At 42.4% G+C, this 20,792-nt stretch overlaps 1 protein-coding gene and 1 pseudogene across 1 annotated transcript; one reads left to right on the top strand and one right to left on the bottom strand.

The window, feature by feature from the left end:
• The first annotated feature begins 6,430 nt into the window (after window positions 1-6,430).
• LOC115461929 lies at window positions 6,431-7,374 on the top strand (annotated as a pseudogene).
• Window positions 7,375-13,129: 5,755 nt separating this feature from the next.
• On the bottom strand, window positions 13,130-20,110 carry LOC115461928 (olfactory receptor 1468-like). Its single transcript, XM_030191979.1, has 2 exons — window positions 20,064-20,110; window positions 13,130-14,089 (listed from the first exon to the last, which is right to left on the bottom strand). Exon 2 carries the CDS (start codon window positions 14,087-14,089, stop codon window positions 13,130-13,132), a length of 960 nt encoding a protein of 319 aa, XP_030047839.1. The 5' UTR covers window positions 20,064-20,110.
• Window positions 20,111-20,792: the final 682 nt, after the last annotated feature.

The raw sequence follows: 20,792 nt of genomic DNA, 5'->3' as shown, positions 1-20,792 counted from the left end.
GCTTTCTTGAGCATACCCTTTAAGGTCCGATTAAAGCGCTCCACCATCCCATTGGTTTGGGGATGGTAAGCCGCCGTGCGTATATGTTTTATTCCAAAGGCCTCCCATACCTGCCTCAATGTTTGGGACATAAAATTGGACCCCCGGTCCGTCAATACTTCTTGGGGAAAACCTATCTCGCAAAAAATTTTTATGAGCTCCCTAGCGATATTCCTCGCCGAAATATTCCTCAAGGGCAGTGCCCATGGATATCGGGTGGCCATATCCATCACCACTAGCACGTAGAGAAACCCTCTCTGTGACCTTGTCACCGGCCCCACGATATCCATGGCCATTCTCTTTCCAGGTTGTTCTACCCTCGGCAGCGGCATTAAAGGGGCTTTTGGAGGGAACCTGTCAGATACCTTTTGACAGTTGGGACAGGATTTACAGTACTTTTCTACCTCCCCATAAATCCCGGGCCAATAAAATCTGGCCAATATTTGGTTTAGGGTAGCTTGGGAGCCCTTATGCCCCCCCAGGGGATGATCATGGGCCAGCTTTACCACCGGAGAACGGAAAGCCCGGGGAACTACTAGCTGTTTCCCGCCCCCCGAGTTTTCCCAGCTAGGCACCTTCCTATACAATATATTCCCTTCCACCATGAACCCGGGGCCTGCCTGATCTTCCCCCTGTTGAGCTCTTTCCCACGCATACTCCAGAGTAGGGTCATTGGCCTGCTCTCGGTGAAATTGTGGAAACTGTTCCCTCAATTCCGCTGGGGCCACCGGCAAGTAACTTTCCCTCTGTACCCTCTGAAGAGCCTCCCTTCTATCCTTCTGTTCCTTTTTTTTCCCGGCTTTCCCTTTTCTTTCTCTGCCCGGATCTCCCAGAACCTCGCCCTGAAAAGGAAAAATACCCCCTAAGTCTTCCCCTCCCCCCTCTGCCTCACGGTTAGACTGAGCCCTGGTAGTAACCAACACTTTTCTTTCTCCCATACAGTCCATAAACTGGGGCCAATCCCTTCCTAAGATCATCTCATGAGGTAATCTGGGCAGAATAGCCACCGCCAACTTTATGTCCCCCAAGGGTCCCTGTAAGTTGACCCTGTGGAGAGCATAAGGCGTCTTAGCCCCATGAATACATTGTATGGACACTTTCCCTTCATAGATCTCCCTCCCCGGGGGTCTCCTCCTCCGTATTTGTTCCCAGAGCCCTCTAGAGATCATGGACTGATCTGCGCCTGAGTCCAACATTGCCGTAATGGGCACCCCCTCCACCTTAACCTGAGTAAGGTACCGGGGCCTACCCCCTTTTTCCACCCGAGAGATCCATCCCTCCCTCCACTGGCAATCCTTTTTTAAATGTCCCGGCTTCCCACATTTGAAGCATACTCGATTCCCAAAAGGGCCAGCCTTTTTACTGGGCCCGGCAACTACTTCGGTCCTCTTACTCCCCGCCAGGGGCTCTGGCTTGCTGAGGGAAACTTTGAGAGGAACCTCTTTCTCCACCACCCGAGTTTTTCCTCCCTCCAGCCCTGGGGTTCCCCACTGCTGGGCCTCTAGGTAGCACTCCAACCCCGCAGTCACCCCTTCCACCGTTTTACACCCCCTCTTTATTAATTCAGCCCTAATTCCTTCGGGCAGACCCTGAAGGAATTGCTCCACCACCAGCTCCTGCAATACCTCTTGCAGGCTGTGTTGTTCGGGCTCTAGCCATTTTTTCACTAAATCCATTAGTTTATTTGCTACGGCTTTAGGGGGGGTCCCCTTTTCCCACTTTGTGGCTCTAAACTTACGTCTGTAAGCGTGGGTACTGAGGCCAAATCTATCCTTAATAGCTTCTTTCAGTCTGTCATAATTGGCAGCATCTGCTGGGGATAAATCCCTAAAGGCTGCCAAAGCCTCCCCGGACAAAGAGGGCACTAACCTCACAGCCCATTGCTCTCTGGGCCACCCCGCCGCCCCAGCCACCCTCTCGAAGGCCGTCAAAAAATCATCCACATTGTCTTGTTCTGACAACTTCCCCCAGTTAAGTGTATGTAGTGATACTGGTCCTACCGCTCCTCCTCCACCGATCCTCTGTCCATTAGTTCCGGCTCCCTCCTCACGGGGAGCGGCAGCCCCGCTCTGAAAAAACTCCTGTAGCATGTGCAGTACGGGTTGCTGTTGATCCCGTGCGGCGGTTAGGGAGTCCTCGACTATTTTGGCTGTCAGCTCCTGTTGTTTTTGAAACTGCAGAGTCATCCATCCGAAGATCTCCTTGGGATCCATCTCCACCCACCGGCAACCGCACCTGGGGAAGAAACAACAGAAAACCACCTCCAAGTGCGATTACCCCTTTTGGATGTTGAAAGTCTTATTTTTCCCTTTAATCCCCCCAAGTTAGGCCCGCTTACCGGAACCCAAGATGGGTCTGCGCCTTTCTCAGCGTTGGCCCTCTCGTGGGGCTTCCCCTTCTGTCTGGTCACCGTCTCACCTCCAGCGACAGGTCCTGCAGAATGATCCCACCACTGCCACCACTTGTAGAAAGTCTCTTGCTGGTCCAGGCGGTGGAGCCCTGCCCCCACCAGCTAAGAGCTCCTGTTCTTCCTTTTTTCTTTCTTCAGCAGGCTTTTTTCCTACAGCTCACTAGAGCCAGGGCTGTTTAAACACAGGTTAATTTACAGCCGGGCCTTTCTCACACCTCTCTCTAGAGTCAGGCTGTTTAAACCCAGTCTCAAAATATAGCCAGGCTTTACAAACACAGTCCCCAAAATGTAGCCAGGCTTTTCAAACACCTTCTCCAAAATGTAGCCAGGCTTTTCAAACACAGGCCCAAAATATAGCCAGGCTTTGCAAACACAGTCCCCAAAATGTAGCCAGGCTTTTCAAACACCTTCTCCAAAATGTAGCCAGGCTTTTCAAACACAGTCTCCAAAATGTAGCCAGGCTTTTCAAACACAGGCCCAAAATATAGCCAGGCTTTTCAAACCCAGTCTCAAACACAGGCCCAAAATATAGCCAGGCTTTTCAAACACAGTCTCAATGGCAGCCCTGCTTTTTCAAATACAACCCTACTTGCAGTGAGGCTCCTTTAAACCCAGTCCCAATTGTAGTAAGGTTCTTTTACCCACAGTCTCCATTGCAGCAATGCTCTTTTAAACACAGTCTCCATTGAAGCAATGCTTTTCCAAACACAGACCTAATTGCAGTAGGGCTCTTTTCAACACAGTCCCAATTGCAGCACTGCTTTTCCAAATACAGCCCTACTTGCAGTAAGGCTCTTTTAAACACAGTCCCAATTGCAGCACTGCTTTTCCAAATACAGCCCTACTTGCAGTAAGGCTCTTTTAAACACAGTCCCAATTGCATTCAGGCTTTGTGCGGGGTCAAAGCCTCGGGTCCCACCCTCTTGGTCAGCCTTATTCTCCTGACCTCCTCCCGCTTGACCCGGGCAGCCCACTATACCTCCTGCTCTGACTGAGTCAGAGCCAACAGTTCCATGGGTTCCTCTGGTACATCCTCTGGTTCTCCTTGTTCCATCTCCTCTGGCTCATCTCCCCCTGTCTCCTCAGGAGCCCAGTCCATTTTCTCCTCTCCCCACCCCTCTTGCAGCTGATTCCCTTTTTCCTCATTAACCGGGCTCTGGGGCTTTTCTTTCCCCGCCCACTTATTCCACCACCTTTTCCACCAAGGTGGAGCCTCAGCTTTCTCCCTTTTTGGTTGGCCCCCTTCTGGAGCTTCTGGGATGTGCACCCTATTTCTCCTCTTTACTAGGTGCTCTCCTGGGGCTTTCTGGGACTTGTAGTTTTCTACCCTTATGTCCCTCTTGGGCAGGATCGGCCCCTCCCCAGTATCTTCTTTCCTTTTTTGGTAGCTGGGGTTCCTCCCCAGCCTATTTCTTCCTGCATGCTCCTTACCATACTCCTTACAATATATATATATATATATATATATATATATATATATATATATATATATATATATATATATATATATATATATATATATAATTCTCCACCAGTTGCCCTATAAGGCAACAAGATTCACAACTGCAATGAATTAAATATTATCTCTATTGAAATGCAGTATCCTGCGCTGCAAGATTTAAAAGCGTGTACCCAGGACACAAAAGACCATCTATTTAGTTTCAGAAAAGGTTTATTTAATATACAAATCATGTAAATAATATTGCAAGAGGTAGTTTTAAGGATCTTACAGAGAATCTGTGCTTAAAGTAAGGTAGCAGGTTTAGATATGAATTATTAACTTACAGAAAAGTCTTTGTTACAGGAGATGAGTGATGAGCCGCATGGTTACAGGAGAGGTCCTTGTGAGCTGCAGGTCCCCAGAGCAGCAGATCCCAAAGCAGCAGATTCCCAAGAGAGAGAGAGCTGGGCTGTTTCCAGGCCTTTTATAATGTTTCCTGAGTCCTGGATATTGAAGTTTGCAGAGGATCTTGGGTATTGTAGTTTGCAAGGGGTCACATGCCATCAGCCCTTTGTCTTCACATGTGCTGAAGTCTTATCTGAAGGGGGGGAGCACCGAGTCCTCTGTGGCAAGTGGTTTATGGCTTCCTGTTTATTCTTTCATTCTGAGTCAATAGCTTCCCAGACTCTCTGACTGCAGTTTTCTTTTGATCTCTGCAGATGTCTTGGTGAGCCTTCCAGTACCCACCTAGTCATGCTTTTGTTATCAGTCCTTCAGGTGGGAGGAGAAGGAAGTTTTATATCTCTGGAGCAGTGCCCTTTTGTCTCTGTTAAGTGTTTGTAATTGACTAGCCCTGCTATCAGAAGTTCCCAGGAAAAGGGGGGGGGGGAAGAGGGACTTGACATGAAAGCCATGCTAGCTGATCTCAAAGCTGTATTTTTATATTGGTATCTGATTCAGCACAATTAATAACTCTGACAATTAAACTTATATCATGTTACAGAGTAGTAAGATGTACCGAAGCAAAGCACAAAAGAACTGTCCTCTACGGATGTAACACAAACAGCACACAACAGTGGTGGAAACCACAAAGGACCTGTTTGGTCTCCTCCACTGTTGTGTGCTGTAGCAAGGCGTGCTTCAGAGCAGAAGTGAGGTGCATTAGCAGAGCTGTGTATATACATTGTATGAGTATGTGTTTGTGATGGAATGTGAGGGGGGTCTCTGTACTAGTACAGCAGTGGATATTTTAGGACAAGATTATGGTACTCCAGCAGTTCTGTGCGGTTCTCATTACTAGAATATGAAGAGGTGCTGTGGGGTAGGACTGAGGTGCACTGGCAGAGAGATGTCTTAGAAAATATCTTTACATTAATTTTTGTAAGCAGTCATGTCCCTGTTAGAACATAATTATATTTTAAAAACTCTCTTTTTTTTCGAAGATAGAAGCTCAAAATGAGGGAATTCAAATAATATGCTAAAGGGTCCTTTTACTAAGGTGTGATAAAAGGTGGCCCATGCTACCTTTAGCACATGGGTTGTATACACATTCCAGCTCATTTTCAAAAGAGAAGGGCGCCCATGTTCTGACAGAAATTGGGAGATGGGTGTCCTTCTCTCAGGGCCGGCCAAATCGGCATAATCGAAAGCCGATTTTGGCCGCCTTCAACTGCTTTCCATCGCGGGGACGACCAAAGTTCAAGGGGGCTTATTGGCAGTGTACCAAAGGCAGGACGTGGGCATGGTTAAGAGATGGCCATCCTCGGCCGATAATGGAAAAAAGAAGGGCATCCCTGACAAGCATTTGGCCGACTTTACTTGGTCCCTTTTGTTTCACGGCCAAGCCTCGAAAAGATGCTCAAACTGACCAGATGACCACTAGAGGGAATCAGGGATGACCTCCCCTTACTCCCCCAGTGGTCACCAACCCCCTCTTCAGACAGGTGGACCCACTTGTGGTGGTAAATGTGAGCCCTCCAAAACCCATCCGATAGCCACTGTACCCACATGTAGGTGTCCCCCATTCACCCCTTACTATGGTAGTGGTGTACAGTTGTGGGGAGTGGGTTTTTTTTTTGGGGGGGGGGTTGAGGGGCTCAGCACAAAAAGTAATGGAGCTATGCAGCTGGGAGCAATTTGGTATGTCCACTGAAACTGAAACACCCTCTTGTCAAAAACAATATTTCACATCTTGTACTACTGACTATCTGCCACTGGTTTCAAGGTTTTGTAAATAGTGACTTTTATTAGCAGATGAGAAAATGCAGATATCTCAGTTGTCTTTATTTTCCCTTTTTCAGATATTCAGAGCATATGGGAATTGCTTCAACTGGATGCAAAATGTTATTGATATTTCAGACATAAACAACAGTAAAAATAAATGTCATCACAGACAGTGTTCAAGTGTTGGTCCAGAGCTGATGTGTTAGTTGTGGAACTGCTGCTTTTGTGCTCTCGAGGAGTATTTTTCCATGTCATTATATCTATCTGTTTCTTTCTAATTTAAGGTTTTCTTTGATCTCTGTAACAACAAAATAGAAATGGAACAGGGTAACCAGACAGTGGTGATGGAATTTTTTCTAGTAGGTCTCACAGATAATGCTGCATTAAGAGGTCCTCTCTTTGGGGTTTTCCTAGTGATGTACCTGATGAATGTGCTGGCAAATGGGACTATGATCTTAGTGATTTGCGTGAACTCCAAACTACATACCTCCATGTATTTCTTTCTTTGTAATTTGTCTTTTGTGGACATATGTTTCACCTCAGTAACTGTCCCCAAAATGTTAAGCAATCTCTTGTCTGACAAGAACACAATCTCTTACTCTGAGTGCATGACCCAGCTTTATTTCTGGGGTGTTTTGTTGGTTCAGAATGTGTGCTCCTGTCCATCATGGCCTATGACCGTTATGTTGCCATCTGCAATCCGCTGCATTATATCACAATAATGAGCAAGAAGATGTGTCTAAGTCTAACAGCTGCTTCATGGATCATCAACTTTCTGGATGCTTTGTTACATACCTTGTTGATAGCTCGGCTCTCCTTCTGCAACTCCAACAAAATCCAACACTACTTCTGTGACCTCACACCACTGATGAAGCTCTCTTGTACAGATACCTCCATCAATGAACTGGTGATATTCACAGAGGGCTCACTGATTGCAGTAGTGCCCTTCATAATCATCCTGGTCTCTTATGTCTGCATCATCGCCACTATCCTGAAGATTCAATCCACCAGTGGGCGACACAAGGCTTTCTCCACCTGCTCCTCTCACCTCACTGTGGTGCTGTTTTTCTATGGAACACTGTTGTTCATGTATTTCAGGCCTTCTTCAAGCTACTCCTTGGAAAAAGACAAGATTACCAGTGTGATGTACAATGTGCTGAATCCTATGCTCAACCCATTCATCTACAGCCTGAGGAACACAGATGTGAAGATGGCACTGAGAAAAGCCTTAAAAATAAAAGTATCTTCTTCCTTGGTATAAACATTTACCAAAGGAGGGATTAACAAATTTAGGGACCCTTTTACCAACCAGCGTTAGTGCTACCATGTGCCATTTCTGGTGTTAATTGGGTAGCACTGGTGATAATTGGGTAGCACCGCGAGCTGCTCGATTACCACCGGGTTACCACCGGAGGTGAGGGCTTCGGCAGTAAATGGCATGTCAACTTTTTAAGTAGCGCACAGCCATTTACTGCTTCTATTGGAAAAATGCCCTTGCAGTAAAAGGTGGCCTCAGTGGCAATCCCACAAGCCGACGCCACTGCAAGCCACCTTTAATCGCTACTTGGTAAAAGGGCCCCTTACAGTGTAAAATAAACATTTCCCATCCTACCTGATACAAGGTACAATATATAACTTAGATTGTGAGCCCATTAGGGACAATGCAAAGTACCTGTAATAGAAATTGTAAACTACATCATTGCCTCAGGGATCACTTGCGGTATATCAAGTGCTAAAAATAAATAAATAAAAATAAATTCTTCAAAACCACAATCAAATGCCCATGTTAGCTGAGTGATGGAAGGTCCTTAAGTCTAATCCTGAGCTTGTTTCTCACCTTAGAGTATCATATGTCTTCAACTCTTGCAACAGAGGTTACAGGTTTTCCTGGCTTTGTTCATTAAAAGTTCAGGCCACCGGTAAAACCAACACAGCCTATTCACTTTATAAAAGGGGGCCTCAGTGAAGTTAATATTTATTTGAAAAGGGTTGGGGGCCCTTTTACAAAGGTACACTGAAAAATGGCCTGCGGTATTGTAGGTGCGTGTTTTGGGTGCAAACAGAATCATTTTTCAGCGCACCTGTAAAAAATGCTTTTTTAAAATGTTTGCCAAAAATGGACATGCAGCAAAATTAAAGTTGTCGCGTGTCCATTTTGGGTCTGAGACCTTACCGCCATCCATTGACCTAGCGGTAAACTCTCATACAGTAACCGGATGGTAGTGACTTACATGCGTCAAACGCTACTTGGCGCGTGTCCAATACGTGCATCTGAAAATAAAAATTATTTTTCAGATGTGCGTATTGGACGCACCCCAAAAATGAAATTACCACAAGAGCCATGTAGTAACCAGGCGGTAACTCTATTTTGGTGCATGTAGATGTTTATGTGACTTAGTAAAAGGGCCCCTTGGTGTTTTCCACTTATAAATCTAAGAAACTCCTGAATAAAAAGTAGTAGTAAAATAATGTTATGAATCTAAGGTAAAGGCAAAAATTTCATGCATAGGTATGCCCCTTTTTACTCTTCCATTACATCATAAATAACATCATACTGAAAACCTACAAAAATGTAGGTTAAACATACAAGAGTTAGAATGTATATATTCTATTTTCATAAATATAATCCATTGTGGTTTTCCAGTATCCAAGTCAGTGCTATGTATATCTTGATGAATTCTACATAAATATACATTCAGGCCAACATTCGAAAGCACTTATGTAGTCAGCAGTAATGTCAATCACATTTTTTTTAAATCCAAGTCAGTTGAGTAGATTAGTTTCGCCATATAAATCACTAAACTGCAAAAGGTAACCATTTTTAAAAACTGGGGGGCGTGGCTAGGGATCTTGTAGAGCTGCCCAAAATATTACCTAATGGCAATATTTAGTCAGTAGATAGATAGCTTATCATCACACAAATAGCAGATATTTGGGGTCTGATTTTCCAAGAGCTGCATGGAAGTCCCTGTAGTGTCAGACTGAAAAACATTTTGAGTCAGTTATCTAAACTGAGGTTGAGCCTGATCCATATCTTGCAACAAACACTCTCACTCTTTCTTTGAAAGTCCATCATTTTCTTTGATCCCTACAAATTCTTCTTGAACCAAAGTCAATTCTTTTTTTTTTAATTGAATTGAAATACAATATAGGAACTAATCCTTACAGAAAATTAGTGTAATATCACATATAATACATCATGAAAATAATTTGGCATAATATTTCTAATCCAAACTAATTTACCAGTCCTCAATAAGAAGAGATCCAAGTACGCAAACAGTATAAGCAAAACTATCTCAAAAGATAGTGTGAAGACGTCATTAAATAATAATAACTCAAGGAAGTAAATCTAAATGGGCAGCCTATATCAGTTCAGCTGGCTTCGGCACTTGCTGACAACCAGCCTCTACATTTTTATTACTCAAAAACATTACTAATTGAGATGGTTCAAAGAATATGTAAGTATTAGTAAGACACAGTGGCGTACCAAGGGGGGGCAGTGGGGGCGGTCCGCCCCGGGTGCACGCCGCTGGGGGGGCCGCAGTGTGCGCCTGCTCTGAGTTCGCTGACTTCGCACGTTCACTGCAGCTCCCTCTGCCCTGGAACAGGTTACTTCCTGTTCTGGGTCAGAGGGAGCTGCAGCGAACACGCGAAGTCAGAGAACTCTGAGCAGGCGCGCGCTGCAGCACCCCCCCCCCCAGCGCCGTGCACCCGGGGGGGTCCGCGCTGCATCGGGGGGTGGGTGCTGCACCCGGGTGGCGGGGCGCTGCCCCGGGTGTCCGTCCCCCCTAGGAACGCCACTGGTAAGACATATCAATGTCTTTGTGTAGATTTAGCAACATCACATTCAAAGATAAGAATGCAGAGCTTTTATGCTTAAAATATAGTCTCAGTAGTCAATCCCTATCAGGATCCAGTGCAAGAGTGACTAACAATGTAGATGGAATAATTAATTTGTCTTTTGAGGATTCCAGGAATGCAGTCAAATTCAAACTGTCTTGAGATAGAACATCCTGCCCAGCCTCACCAATCTTCTTCTTAAATGGTGGTAAATAATAAGCTCAAGCTATAGGTGGTAACGATTGGGAAGGTACTTGTAAATATTCCAACACAAATTTCCTGAACATATCGGGAGGAGAAACTCCAAGTTTCTTAGGAAAATTAATTAGACATCTGACGTGCGTAGATTGTTACTATGCAGATTCCTTACTGCTAGGTCTATGGCTGGCGGTATAGTCAGATGCCCAAAATGGACGTGCGGCAATTTTGATTTTGCCGCATGTCCATTTTCGGCAAAAATTTTAAAAAGACATTTTTTGGTACGTGCGCTGAAAAATATTTCTGCGTGCACCCAAAACCCACGCCTACACTATCGCATGCCACTTTTTATGGGTAGTTTTGGTATGGCAGTGCGGTGATCTTTTAAGCACTGTTATGTAGGTGTTTGACCTCTTGCACTTTTGTCTTCTCTTTGGTTAATGGGAGTTATAGTTTCCTCTCCCAAACACCAGTGGGATCTCCAAGATCTCTCGGTTGGTCTGCTGTGCCAAGTTACATTCTTTATGTCAGAAGCTCCTTTGGTAAATTTCAGTGGGTGGCACTACAGTTCCTAAAAGACTCTGTGGAGCAGTAATCTTACCAGTTTATACTGTAAGATTAAAGGCTTTAAGCCAACATGTCTGAGAAAACAGACCTTCTAAAGTGCAAATTCAGACCAGGCCTGTAAGATCAAAAGCTTGCAGTAATAGAGAAACAAATGGTTGTGCTTTCCACCTCTGTGTAAATTTCTTTGGAGACTTAATGCAGAGAAGGTTGATGGTGGACTTTAGTTTTAACAGAATCAGAATCTTAAAAATAGTTAAATAAAATTTCAACTCACAAATTATAGTTATGCACATTGTAGTTTCTGGTTCTGATATCCTTGGATGGTCCAATTGATGTAGACCTCTGTAGGCTTTTTCTTTTGTTGTCTAGGAGGAGGGTTAGATGTAATTTTTTTTTGTTACATTTGTACCCCACACTTTCCCACTCATGGCAGGCTAAATGTGGCTTACATATACAGGTACTTATTTGTACCTGGGGCAATGGAGGGTTAAGTGACTTGCACAAAGTCACAAGGAGCTGCCTGTGCCTGAAGTGGGAATTGAACTCAGTTCCCCAAGACCAAAGTCCACCACCCTAACCACTAGGCCACTCCTCCACTGTAGATCCAACTCAGATCACAGGACATGTGGAGAATTATTTGTAATATGAGGAGCCGGTAAAAGTTTCCTTTCTCTAGACAAAATAAACGAAAGAAGTTTGAAGTAAAAAGGAGGACTGGTGCCTCAACACAAACTGAATAGAAATCTGTAAAAGTTTGAGTTGTAAATAAACAAAAAGTGTGCAATTTCATCTAAGTTGTAAGAGCCTGATGTGAACACAGCCTGCACAGACCCAGGGCTCTTAACTTTCTGATCCCTGTCAGGAAGATAAACAACCATCCCAACCTTATCATGGAATCTGAGGTAGACTCCAGGTTCAGATAGTCTTCTGTTCCATGATAGGGTGGTATGCTTTTTCCTCTCAATAACACATAGCAGCAAATATTGAGCCAGTAGCTATTTTTAAAAATTATTTAATTAATTGAAAACAACCTTATCCAAAGTGAAATGATTAGGTTCACATAAAATAGTCCATATGATCAATATATTTTTCAGTGCCTAATACTTGCTTCAGGGTTAAATTTGAAGGTGTAACTAGACAGATAATCAGGCTTACAAAGTTGCATATATATAGGGGTGTCCAGCCCCTGATGTAAACTGAAAACAAGTCCTGAGAGGGTAAAAAAAAGTTGCAAATGTGTTTAAAATACTCAAAACAGTCTTTGTGATTGGCATAGCTGGAGGTTACTGATGTTTACTGAGCTAACCAGGTACTTTATATCATGTTGAAGTTAGGTAATCCACATCATCATTGATGAAGGATGGATGGCAGCTGAAGAATGCAATAGTATCAGGGTTACTTAAAGATGATGACAATATTGTTGCAGCTCAAGTTCTTCTGAGCTATATTTGAAGCTAAGAAATTCCCTGGTCCCACGTTCACAGCACATCTACAGAGAGAACAATGAGCAAAGTCTGTATTCATTCTTCATATACTGGCAGCAAATCTATAGTCACAATTCCAGAGAGCCTTGCAACAGGAATCTATGATGGTTTGATTCGGGCCTCAAATGCACACTAAAAGGATCAACAGGCTGTAACCTTACAATGTCCTCCCTCCACAGCAAGAATACCACTATGGGATATCCCAAACCTCCCCCCCTGTAAACTCTGGGATTCACCCAGAGTTCCCTGATAGTCTAATATGGCAGGGTGGACGTGGCCCCCTGCACTGCTAGCCACCAGGTTTCTAGCAGTAGTCTTGTGCTACTGTTGCTATAGATCATCCAGCTTTATAAGCAGCAATTCTCCTTATAAGCCTGGTTAACCCCTAACAGTAGTAGCTCAAGACCACTGCTAGGAGTTATAGATGCCATTTAGATGCCCAGCACCCAAAGGAGCAGGAGTAGAGGAGGACTGCTGCCATCCTGACACACTAGACTACCAGGGAACCCCTGGGTGAGTCTCGGGGGTGGGGTAATAGGAGGATGGTGAGGCTAATTTACGTGGAGGTGGCCTTGATGAGAGGAGTCTTGGCAATGAGGTCCTAATGGATGATTCAGAGGGGTATTCTATGTGGCATGATTGGGAGGGGACTGCACCCCCACCATGGCATTTGCATGTCTCTAACTGAGGGCAGTGCTGGGGTCCATGATACGTGTATCAGCAGATAGTATGAGTGTACTATCTGCCGATGCATGTAGTGTGGGCCCGTGAGATAAGAGTCTGCCCTGTGTGCAAAATGCTGGGAAGATACTGGCCACACCTCCTACATTACTACTCAGACCTTGCACTTATCACTTATTATTTTAGGTCTTGCAGTTTAGGACAAAGTAACACTTAGTTTAGAAAGAGTTCTAGCTAAGAAATAATTCATATCCTACAATGATAACATTTTCTGCCAAACTGCTTCCTCAGAGCCTTCTTCATGTCATTGTTCCTCAGGCTGTAGATGAATGGATTTAACATGGGAATTACAACAATATATATCAAAGCCACCACCTTTTCCTTTCCAGGAGAATACATTGAAGAAGGCCGCATATACAAAGCAATAACAGACCCATACAATAAAGTAACTACAGTGAAATGTGAGGAGCAGGTGGAGAAGGCTTTGTATCGCTTTTCAACAGAAGACATCTTTAAGATAGAGGTGATAATGCGACAGTAAGATAACATTATTATTACAAAAGGCATCACTATAGAGAAAGGTCCCTCAATAAAAATCATAAGCTCATTAATGTAGGTATCCGTGCAGGACAGTTTGAATAACGCAGTCATATCACAAAAGAAGTGGTTAATGATTTTGGAGCCACAGAAAGATAATCTGGAGATCAAAAGAGTATGCAGAAGAGACATTAAAAATCCTCCCACAAAGGAACTGGCCGCTAAGTAGAGACACAGCCTTGGATTCATTACCAGTGTATAGCGTAAAGGAGAACAGATGGCCACATAGCGGTCATAAGCCATTGCTGCTAGAAGGAAATACTCTGTGCCCACAAAAGAAATGCAAAAATACAGCTGAGTTATGCAGCCAGAGAAAGAGATGCTTTTATTATCGGAGAGGAGGTTATTCAGCATATTTGGGACAATAACCGATATAGAACAGATGTCCACTATGGATAAGATGCTCAGGAAGAAGTACATGGGTGTATGAAGCTGGGAACTGAGGCGGATCATAGCAATGATGAGGCTGTTCCCTAATAAAGTGATTAGATATATCTGCAGAAGCACCACAAAGAGGACAATTTGCTGCTCCCAAACAGTCACCAGTCCCACTAGAACAAAGTTTGATGCCAAGGTTTCATTCCTTTTCTCCATCTTAGGTTGCATCATCTGTAAAAAGTTGAATAGAGATTAGTAATGAAGATCTCTACAGCAAATAGTTGTTCCATCTATCATCTGCACACACAGAACCATAAAAGATATTGGCACAAATTTTATTTATTTATTTATTTTGTTGCATTTTTACCCCACATTTTCCCACAAAATGATCACTTGGCCCACCTAATCTACCAAGATTAACCTGTAAACTGTGCTAACACATATTCTCTTCATTCTTTGATCCCACCCCCTAAGTCAGAGGTCAGGGCAGCCATTTTTAACAGGCAGTCATGCCAGGCAGGAGTGAGTGGGCATTGCTCCTGCCTGTGTGCCCTGCTAGACTACCAGGAACAAACAAGGTAAGCCCAAAGGGACCAGTGGGATGAGGGATGAGGTGGGGTGGGGGTCTTAAGCTTGATTTGTATATTCTTTGGGGTTGGGCTAGGGGATTGGAAGGAGGGATATGCTATTCAAGGGTGTGAAGGGGGATCAGAACTGGGGTTGGAAGATGGGGTTTGAAGGAAGTATATGCTGTTTGGAGGTGGAAGGGGGATCAGAACAGAAGTATGCTGTTCAGGGGTGGGAGAGGGGACTGGGATGGGAGGATACTGTTCAGGGGATTGGAGGGAGTATCAGGATGAGGAGGAAGTTGGAACTCCTCTGCCAATACCTGGAGTTTAACTGGATGCAGGCCAATATTCAGACTGCTACCTGGTTACCTCTGCAGCTAAAGTTATAACAGCCTTTTTGCTATTCTAACTTAGCCGCTCACTTAACTAGTTAACATTTGTTAATATATGGCCTAGCTTTGGATCTACCACTGGAATAGTGAGGGCCAAGGCTATGAAGCCTAAGATAACTAAAGTACTGACTAGGCCAAATATCTGTAAAAAGCAGGTCTGAACCATGAGTTCTGACACAAACTGGTACAGCTGTCACTTTAAATCAGATGAACAAAATGGAGTCTATGAGTTTTGTATAAAAGGCAACAGAGGTTATACAGGGTTATACAGAGTTCTTAAGATGGTGTGAAAAGTATGTGAAAACTATTGCAACAGGGAACAGGTGTCTCAGAAATGAGATGTGAAAAAAAGAACTTGTTCCCAAAACATACTGATAAGCCCGCGTGGGAACGTATCATCTCAGAAATTGAGAGCTAGGTTTCCCACCATTGACTTCTATGGAGAGGTTGTGTATAAAAGAGGGGACAATCTGCCATAGCTTTGGTGTCTGCCCCAACGCTTATCTCAGACGGCGAAGCTCTGTCCGATTGTACCAAGAATCTGTCTGCTGAATGTACCTGATTAAAGTCTGATGTCTGTATTTGTACCAACTTGAAGACTTGTCTTTGGGTAAGAAATAAAATGTATCTATCTATTTAAACCTATCTCTGTCTTTATTCTATCTTCTCTTTACCTTACATTTAGTTTACAAGGCAGATCACATACACTCAGTTTCTGGAGAAACTTAGACAGAATTTTAATGAGCATTATCTGGGAACATAAATGGCACAGAGTATACCTAGATCCAGGAAGACAGAAAGCAGTAGTTATGGGAATTAGAATTCTATTACAGCCCCTAATGCAAACCCAGAGCAGACCTCCTTGTGATTGGGTGACAATGGAGGTTGGAGAAACCATGCAGAACCTGTTATGTAAAATAGGTATCTTTAGTCCCCCGTGTGATCTGGAGTCAGAAAGAGGTCCAAGAGGGGGAAATTAAAACACATTCTGAATATGGTCACTAACCAGTTAAGCCATGGCTCCTCCCAGGCTCTACCCAAGCTCAACCCACGGACCCAGCACTAACAGGACAGAGCAAGGGAAATCTGCGGTGATATTCAGTAGCACTGTCCAGTTAAGTGCCACTGAATATCAGTGCTTAGGTGTTCAGAGAGGATTTAACCAGTCAGGATCCTCTCCCGCCCAGTTAAATTCTTTTGAATAAAGCAGATAGTTTATATATTTAGTTCACTAATGGTCCCTTTTACTAAAGGGCATTAAGCCCTAATGCACAGTTAGCTATGAGGCTACTGCAAAATGCATTAAAGCATTTTGTGGTATTTTGCCTGTTAGCCTATGTTAACCCATGCATTAGCTATTTTTTCAAAAATATATTTTGCAGAGGGTGGAGAATAATAATGGCAGTGTTATTCAGCTACTGCATTTGTATTAGCATGCACTATCTGGATAATGTAGTGATAACACGGAAGCACGGCATCTCCTAAATAGGAGTCGGTAAGTGCTCCCGCATTATATTTTTTCAAGTGTCATGTTCTAATCTGAATATTAGTGCATGACATAAAAAAAAAAGATACAAAGAAAAGCCTGACTTTTATGCTATGGTAAAGCTTGTCTTAGAGCATGGGAAAGTCACATGTTAACGCACACTAAACAGATGCACTCACACTGCCACAGGCCACTTTTTGCCAAGGCTTAGTAAAAGGGTCCTCTAGTGCACATCTGAAAAGGAGGCATGGCCATGGGAGGTGCATGGGTGGGTCAGGGGCTTTCACTAAAGATGTGATGCCTAATCTATGCACAAGAATTTATTCCAAGTTTCAAATGGTGTAAATCCTTACACCACAAGTTGGGCACAGATCTTGGTGTTACACTCTATTCTATAAACAGTGCCCAACTTGGAATGCCATTTATAGAATAGCTCTCAGCACTCAATTTTTGGCGCCCAAATGTGGGTGTCATTTGAGAATCTAATTCTATATAAATTAAGTAAACAATTGCAGAATAGCATAGATATACACATATAAGCCATAAACATTTACATTATGTGACCACCTAGTTTATAGAATTGCTCTTTAAGCTTACTAGTCACCATCAAGGGCTCTCCTTGCTGTTCATTTTTTATTCTGGTTTATTTTGGTTGTTTTAAACTTAACTGGCCAAGCCAATATTCAGCACTGGCCAATTAAGTTTACACAGACCAAAGACAGGCCTGCTATTTTAGTGGTCCAATTTCGCCACCAAACTTACCTAGCGATGTGTTGAATATTAGTGGAAAGCCAGGTATATCATGCAATATATCCGGTTAGCTGCTAAGCACTGACCGAGAATATTCAGCAGGAGATAATTGGCTATCTCATTGAATATTCACAGATAGCCGGTTAAGCACTCTTTAACCGTCCAGGAACGATTCCTAGCTGGTTAAATAGTGCTGAATATCATGGGGTTTGAGTCTAATTGGGATCTGGAAAATGTAACTTGTGCTTGTTTACTGGAAAACTGGGAAGATCAGATTCCAAAAGTGAAAGTTGATCGGGAGCTATTACAGAAAGAATCAGCTTTTACTTTGAAGCAATTGCTTTGGAGATGTGTTTTTTCTATTTGCATCAATAATATTGGATTTTCAGATTTTGTTACTAATGAAATTAATACAGGGAATGTATCTCTGATTAAGCAACCTTATCAGCGTGTTTTACCACATAGTTTTGAACAATTTAAGAGACGTATCTTGTGAAACAATAGTCCCTGGGCTTCTTCAGCCATAGAAATTAAGAAAAAGGATGGTAGTTTAAGATTTTGTTGTGACTGTAGAAAACTAAATGCAGCTACAATCAAAGATGCTATGCTAGACCAGGCTACTAGAGTTTTATATCCCACCATACCCCTTATTCAGGTTCAGAGCGGGTTACATAAAAAAACATAAAAATAACATATAGAATATATATCCCACCTAATTCATACATATTATTCCCATTTCATAGAGTTGAAAAACAACCACGTCTTAACTCTATTCCAGAAAAAAAACCATACTAGGATGAGCTTTGATGAATATATAAGGGTAATGAATTCCAGACCTGAACCACAGAATAGTAATAAGACCCTTGATGTATTCACTTATATTTAATACCTTTAACAGGTGGAAAATGTAATATTAATTGTTCATAATTAAGATTCCCACTCTAACCACTTAACAGCCCAATTAAAAGAGGAAAATTATCAGGCACATTTCCATATAATGTTTTAAATACTAGACAATATAATTTAATTTAAATTTAATATGTAATTCCACCAGTAACCACTGTAAATACAGAAACAAGGGAGTTACATGGTCAAATCTTGGCTTACTACTACTACTACTACTATTTAGCATTTCTATAGCGCTACAAGGCATACGCAGCGCTGTACAAACATAGAAGAAAGACAGTCCCTGCTCAAAGAGCTTACAATCTAATAGACAAAAAATAAATAAAGTAAGCAAATCAAATCAATTAATGTGAACGGGAAGGAAGAGAGGAGGGTAGGTGGAGGCGAGTGGTTACAAGTGGTTACGAGTCAAAAGCAATGTTAAAGAGGTGGGTTTTCAGTCTAGATTTAAAGGTGGCCAAGGATGGGGCAAGACGTAGGGGCTCAGGAAGTTTATTCCAGGCGTAGGGTGCAGCGAGATAGAAGGCGCGAAGTCTGGAGTTGGCAGTAGTGGAGAAGGGAACAGATAAGAAGGATTTATCCATGGAGCGGAGTGCACGGGAAGGGGTGTAGGGAAGGACGAGTGTGGAGAGATACTGGGGAGCAGCAGAGTGAATACATTTATAGGTTAGTAGAAGAAGTTTGAACAGGATGCGAAAACGGATAGGGAGCCAGTGAAGGGTCTTGAGGAGAGGGGTAGTATGAGTAAAGCGACCCTGGCGGAAGATGAGACGGGCAGCAGAGTTTTGAACTCTGATATATCAGTCTCACAGCTGTGTTCTGTACCAAATGCAGTATCTTCATAAGTTTTACTAGCAACCCAGCATACAGAAAATTAGAATAATCCAAAATAGACAGACCTAAAGATTGAACTAGCACTCTAAAATGCTGCTGATAAAAATAAGAAGGAATCAATCAATCACAATTGACTCAATTAAAAAAATGATTTCAAACCACCAAAGTGGCCTGTGCCTTAAAATTCAATGAGGAGTCCAAAAGAACACCCAACACTCTAGACGTATCAATTTTAAAATTCATACTATCAAACAGCTGAACAGAAACTAGAATAGAATCCTCTTTAAACCAAACAATAAAACTTGGTTTTCTGTGTATTAAGATTTAATCAGTATGTCAATGAACATTGTCTAACCTGTTCCACAATCTCCAATTATCTGAAAATACAAATCCATAATTAAGTTAACAGGAATTAACAAAAATATGTCATTTGCATATGAAAACATCCATTCATCAGAATGCAATGAAATTATATTTAATGTGCTCATATAAAAACTATATAATGAAGGAGATATGGGTGAACCCTGTGGTACACCACATAGGGGTACCCAGTGTTCAGATCAAATCTCATCTTTCAATACCTTATATTGCCTGTCCTTTAAAAAGCCTTCAAACCACTGCAACACAGTACCAGCAACTCCTATCTCTGTCATCCAACACAGTAAAATATCATGATTAAAGGTGTCAAAGGCCACAGAAACATCAAATGGTGAATAGTGCTGGAGGTTCAATTTTTAAGATCTGGATGAGTAAGAGGCAAAGAAATTTAGTGTGCTTGGCTAAATGTGTGACAGGGATTATGATATGCTGTGCTTGTACCAGAACCTATGCTCTTCCAGAGATTAGGGAACAGTATACAGTATACAGTATAACGTAGACAGGGAAATGTAATTAACATTTCTTTTGCTAGCTAGAAACCAACTGATTTTGACAGTAATTGTCAGAATAAATAATTTTACTAGAGAGAATAGGGAGCTAAGGTTTATCTCCTTTGAGTTATTGTAGATAGGATAGCAGCACACTGCAGATAGACAGAGTAGATTTGCTGAATCGGGCCCCAACGTTCAAGCAAGACCAAAGTCCAGGTCAAGCAAGAAGAAGATGCAGCCAGAGGAGCTAAGTGAATGCACAACACATTCCTGATTCTCTAAAAGGACTTAATTACACAAATAGTGGGAAAAGGGAGTGCTATAATTCAACTGGGAGCTGAGTATATGGTTTTCTAGAATTGTTTCTTAGTTTAAGAAACACTTAAGAGTAATACTTACCTAAGACATTAGGGTCCTGTAATCAGGGTCTGAATCATGGGAATACCTGTAGGAAAAGAAAAGTCATAAAGAATCAGTTTTTGGGGAAAGAATGTTGAAAAATTCATAACTTTGTGTGAAATTGAGTGTTGGGACAAACAAAACTGTTGGTCGGATTCTTATCTGATGCTGAGGTAACTCATTGACATTTGTTGAAGAAACTCTTGGAGTAGTATAACATTTACCTTGTGTACTGCTATGGATTTACAGCCTGCCTCACTGACACAGACTACTCAATAATTACAGTGGATTCTTTTGGATTTATATTAGGTAAATGAGACCTTTATCTTCTACATTCCAACTTATTTTCACACAATCAAAGTTAAACAATCATTTTTAAACAGAATTACTTCTAATCTACAATATAGACCCCGAGTGCACTTGTTGGTCAAGGCAGATAGAGTTGAAAAGCAATCTCTAAAATCCTTTTTATTACACCTTGTTACTGAGATACAAAGCTTGGTTTAGTTTAACTATAAAATCCAGATGAATTACAAATCTGAAATGGGAAAAATGTTTAGTTTACGAACATGTTATTATTTGTGTGTCTTTAAAACTGGTGTTCATCATTACATTTGATTTTTCACTGAATAAAAAGAAGGTTAACATCTATTTTACATTTGGTCCATCTTTTGGAAAAATCCTGTAATTTAGAAATTTTCCTTCACTTAATCCAGGGTTTTGTGGACA

The sequence above is a fragment of the Microcaecilia unicolor genome, chromosome 2 (assembly GCF_901765095.1).
Source record: "Microcaecilia unicolor chromosome 2, aMicUni1.1, whole genome shotgun sequence".
Classification (NCBI taxonomy): Eukaryota; Metazoa; Chordata; class Amphibia; order Gymnophiona; family Siphonopidae; genus Microcaecilia; species Microcaecilia unicolor.
Note: the sequence above shows the minus strand (reverse complement) of the source record. Positions and strands in the feature narration are given on the sequence as shown.

Bases quoted from the DNA above. Each gene is read 5' to 3' on its own strand.
- LOC115461928 (XM_030191979.1), bottom strand. From the start codon at position 14,089: ATGATGCAACCTAAGATGGAGAAAAGGAATGAAACCTTGGCATCAAAC.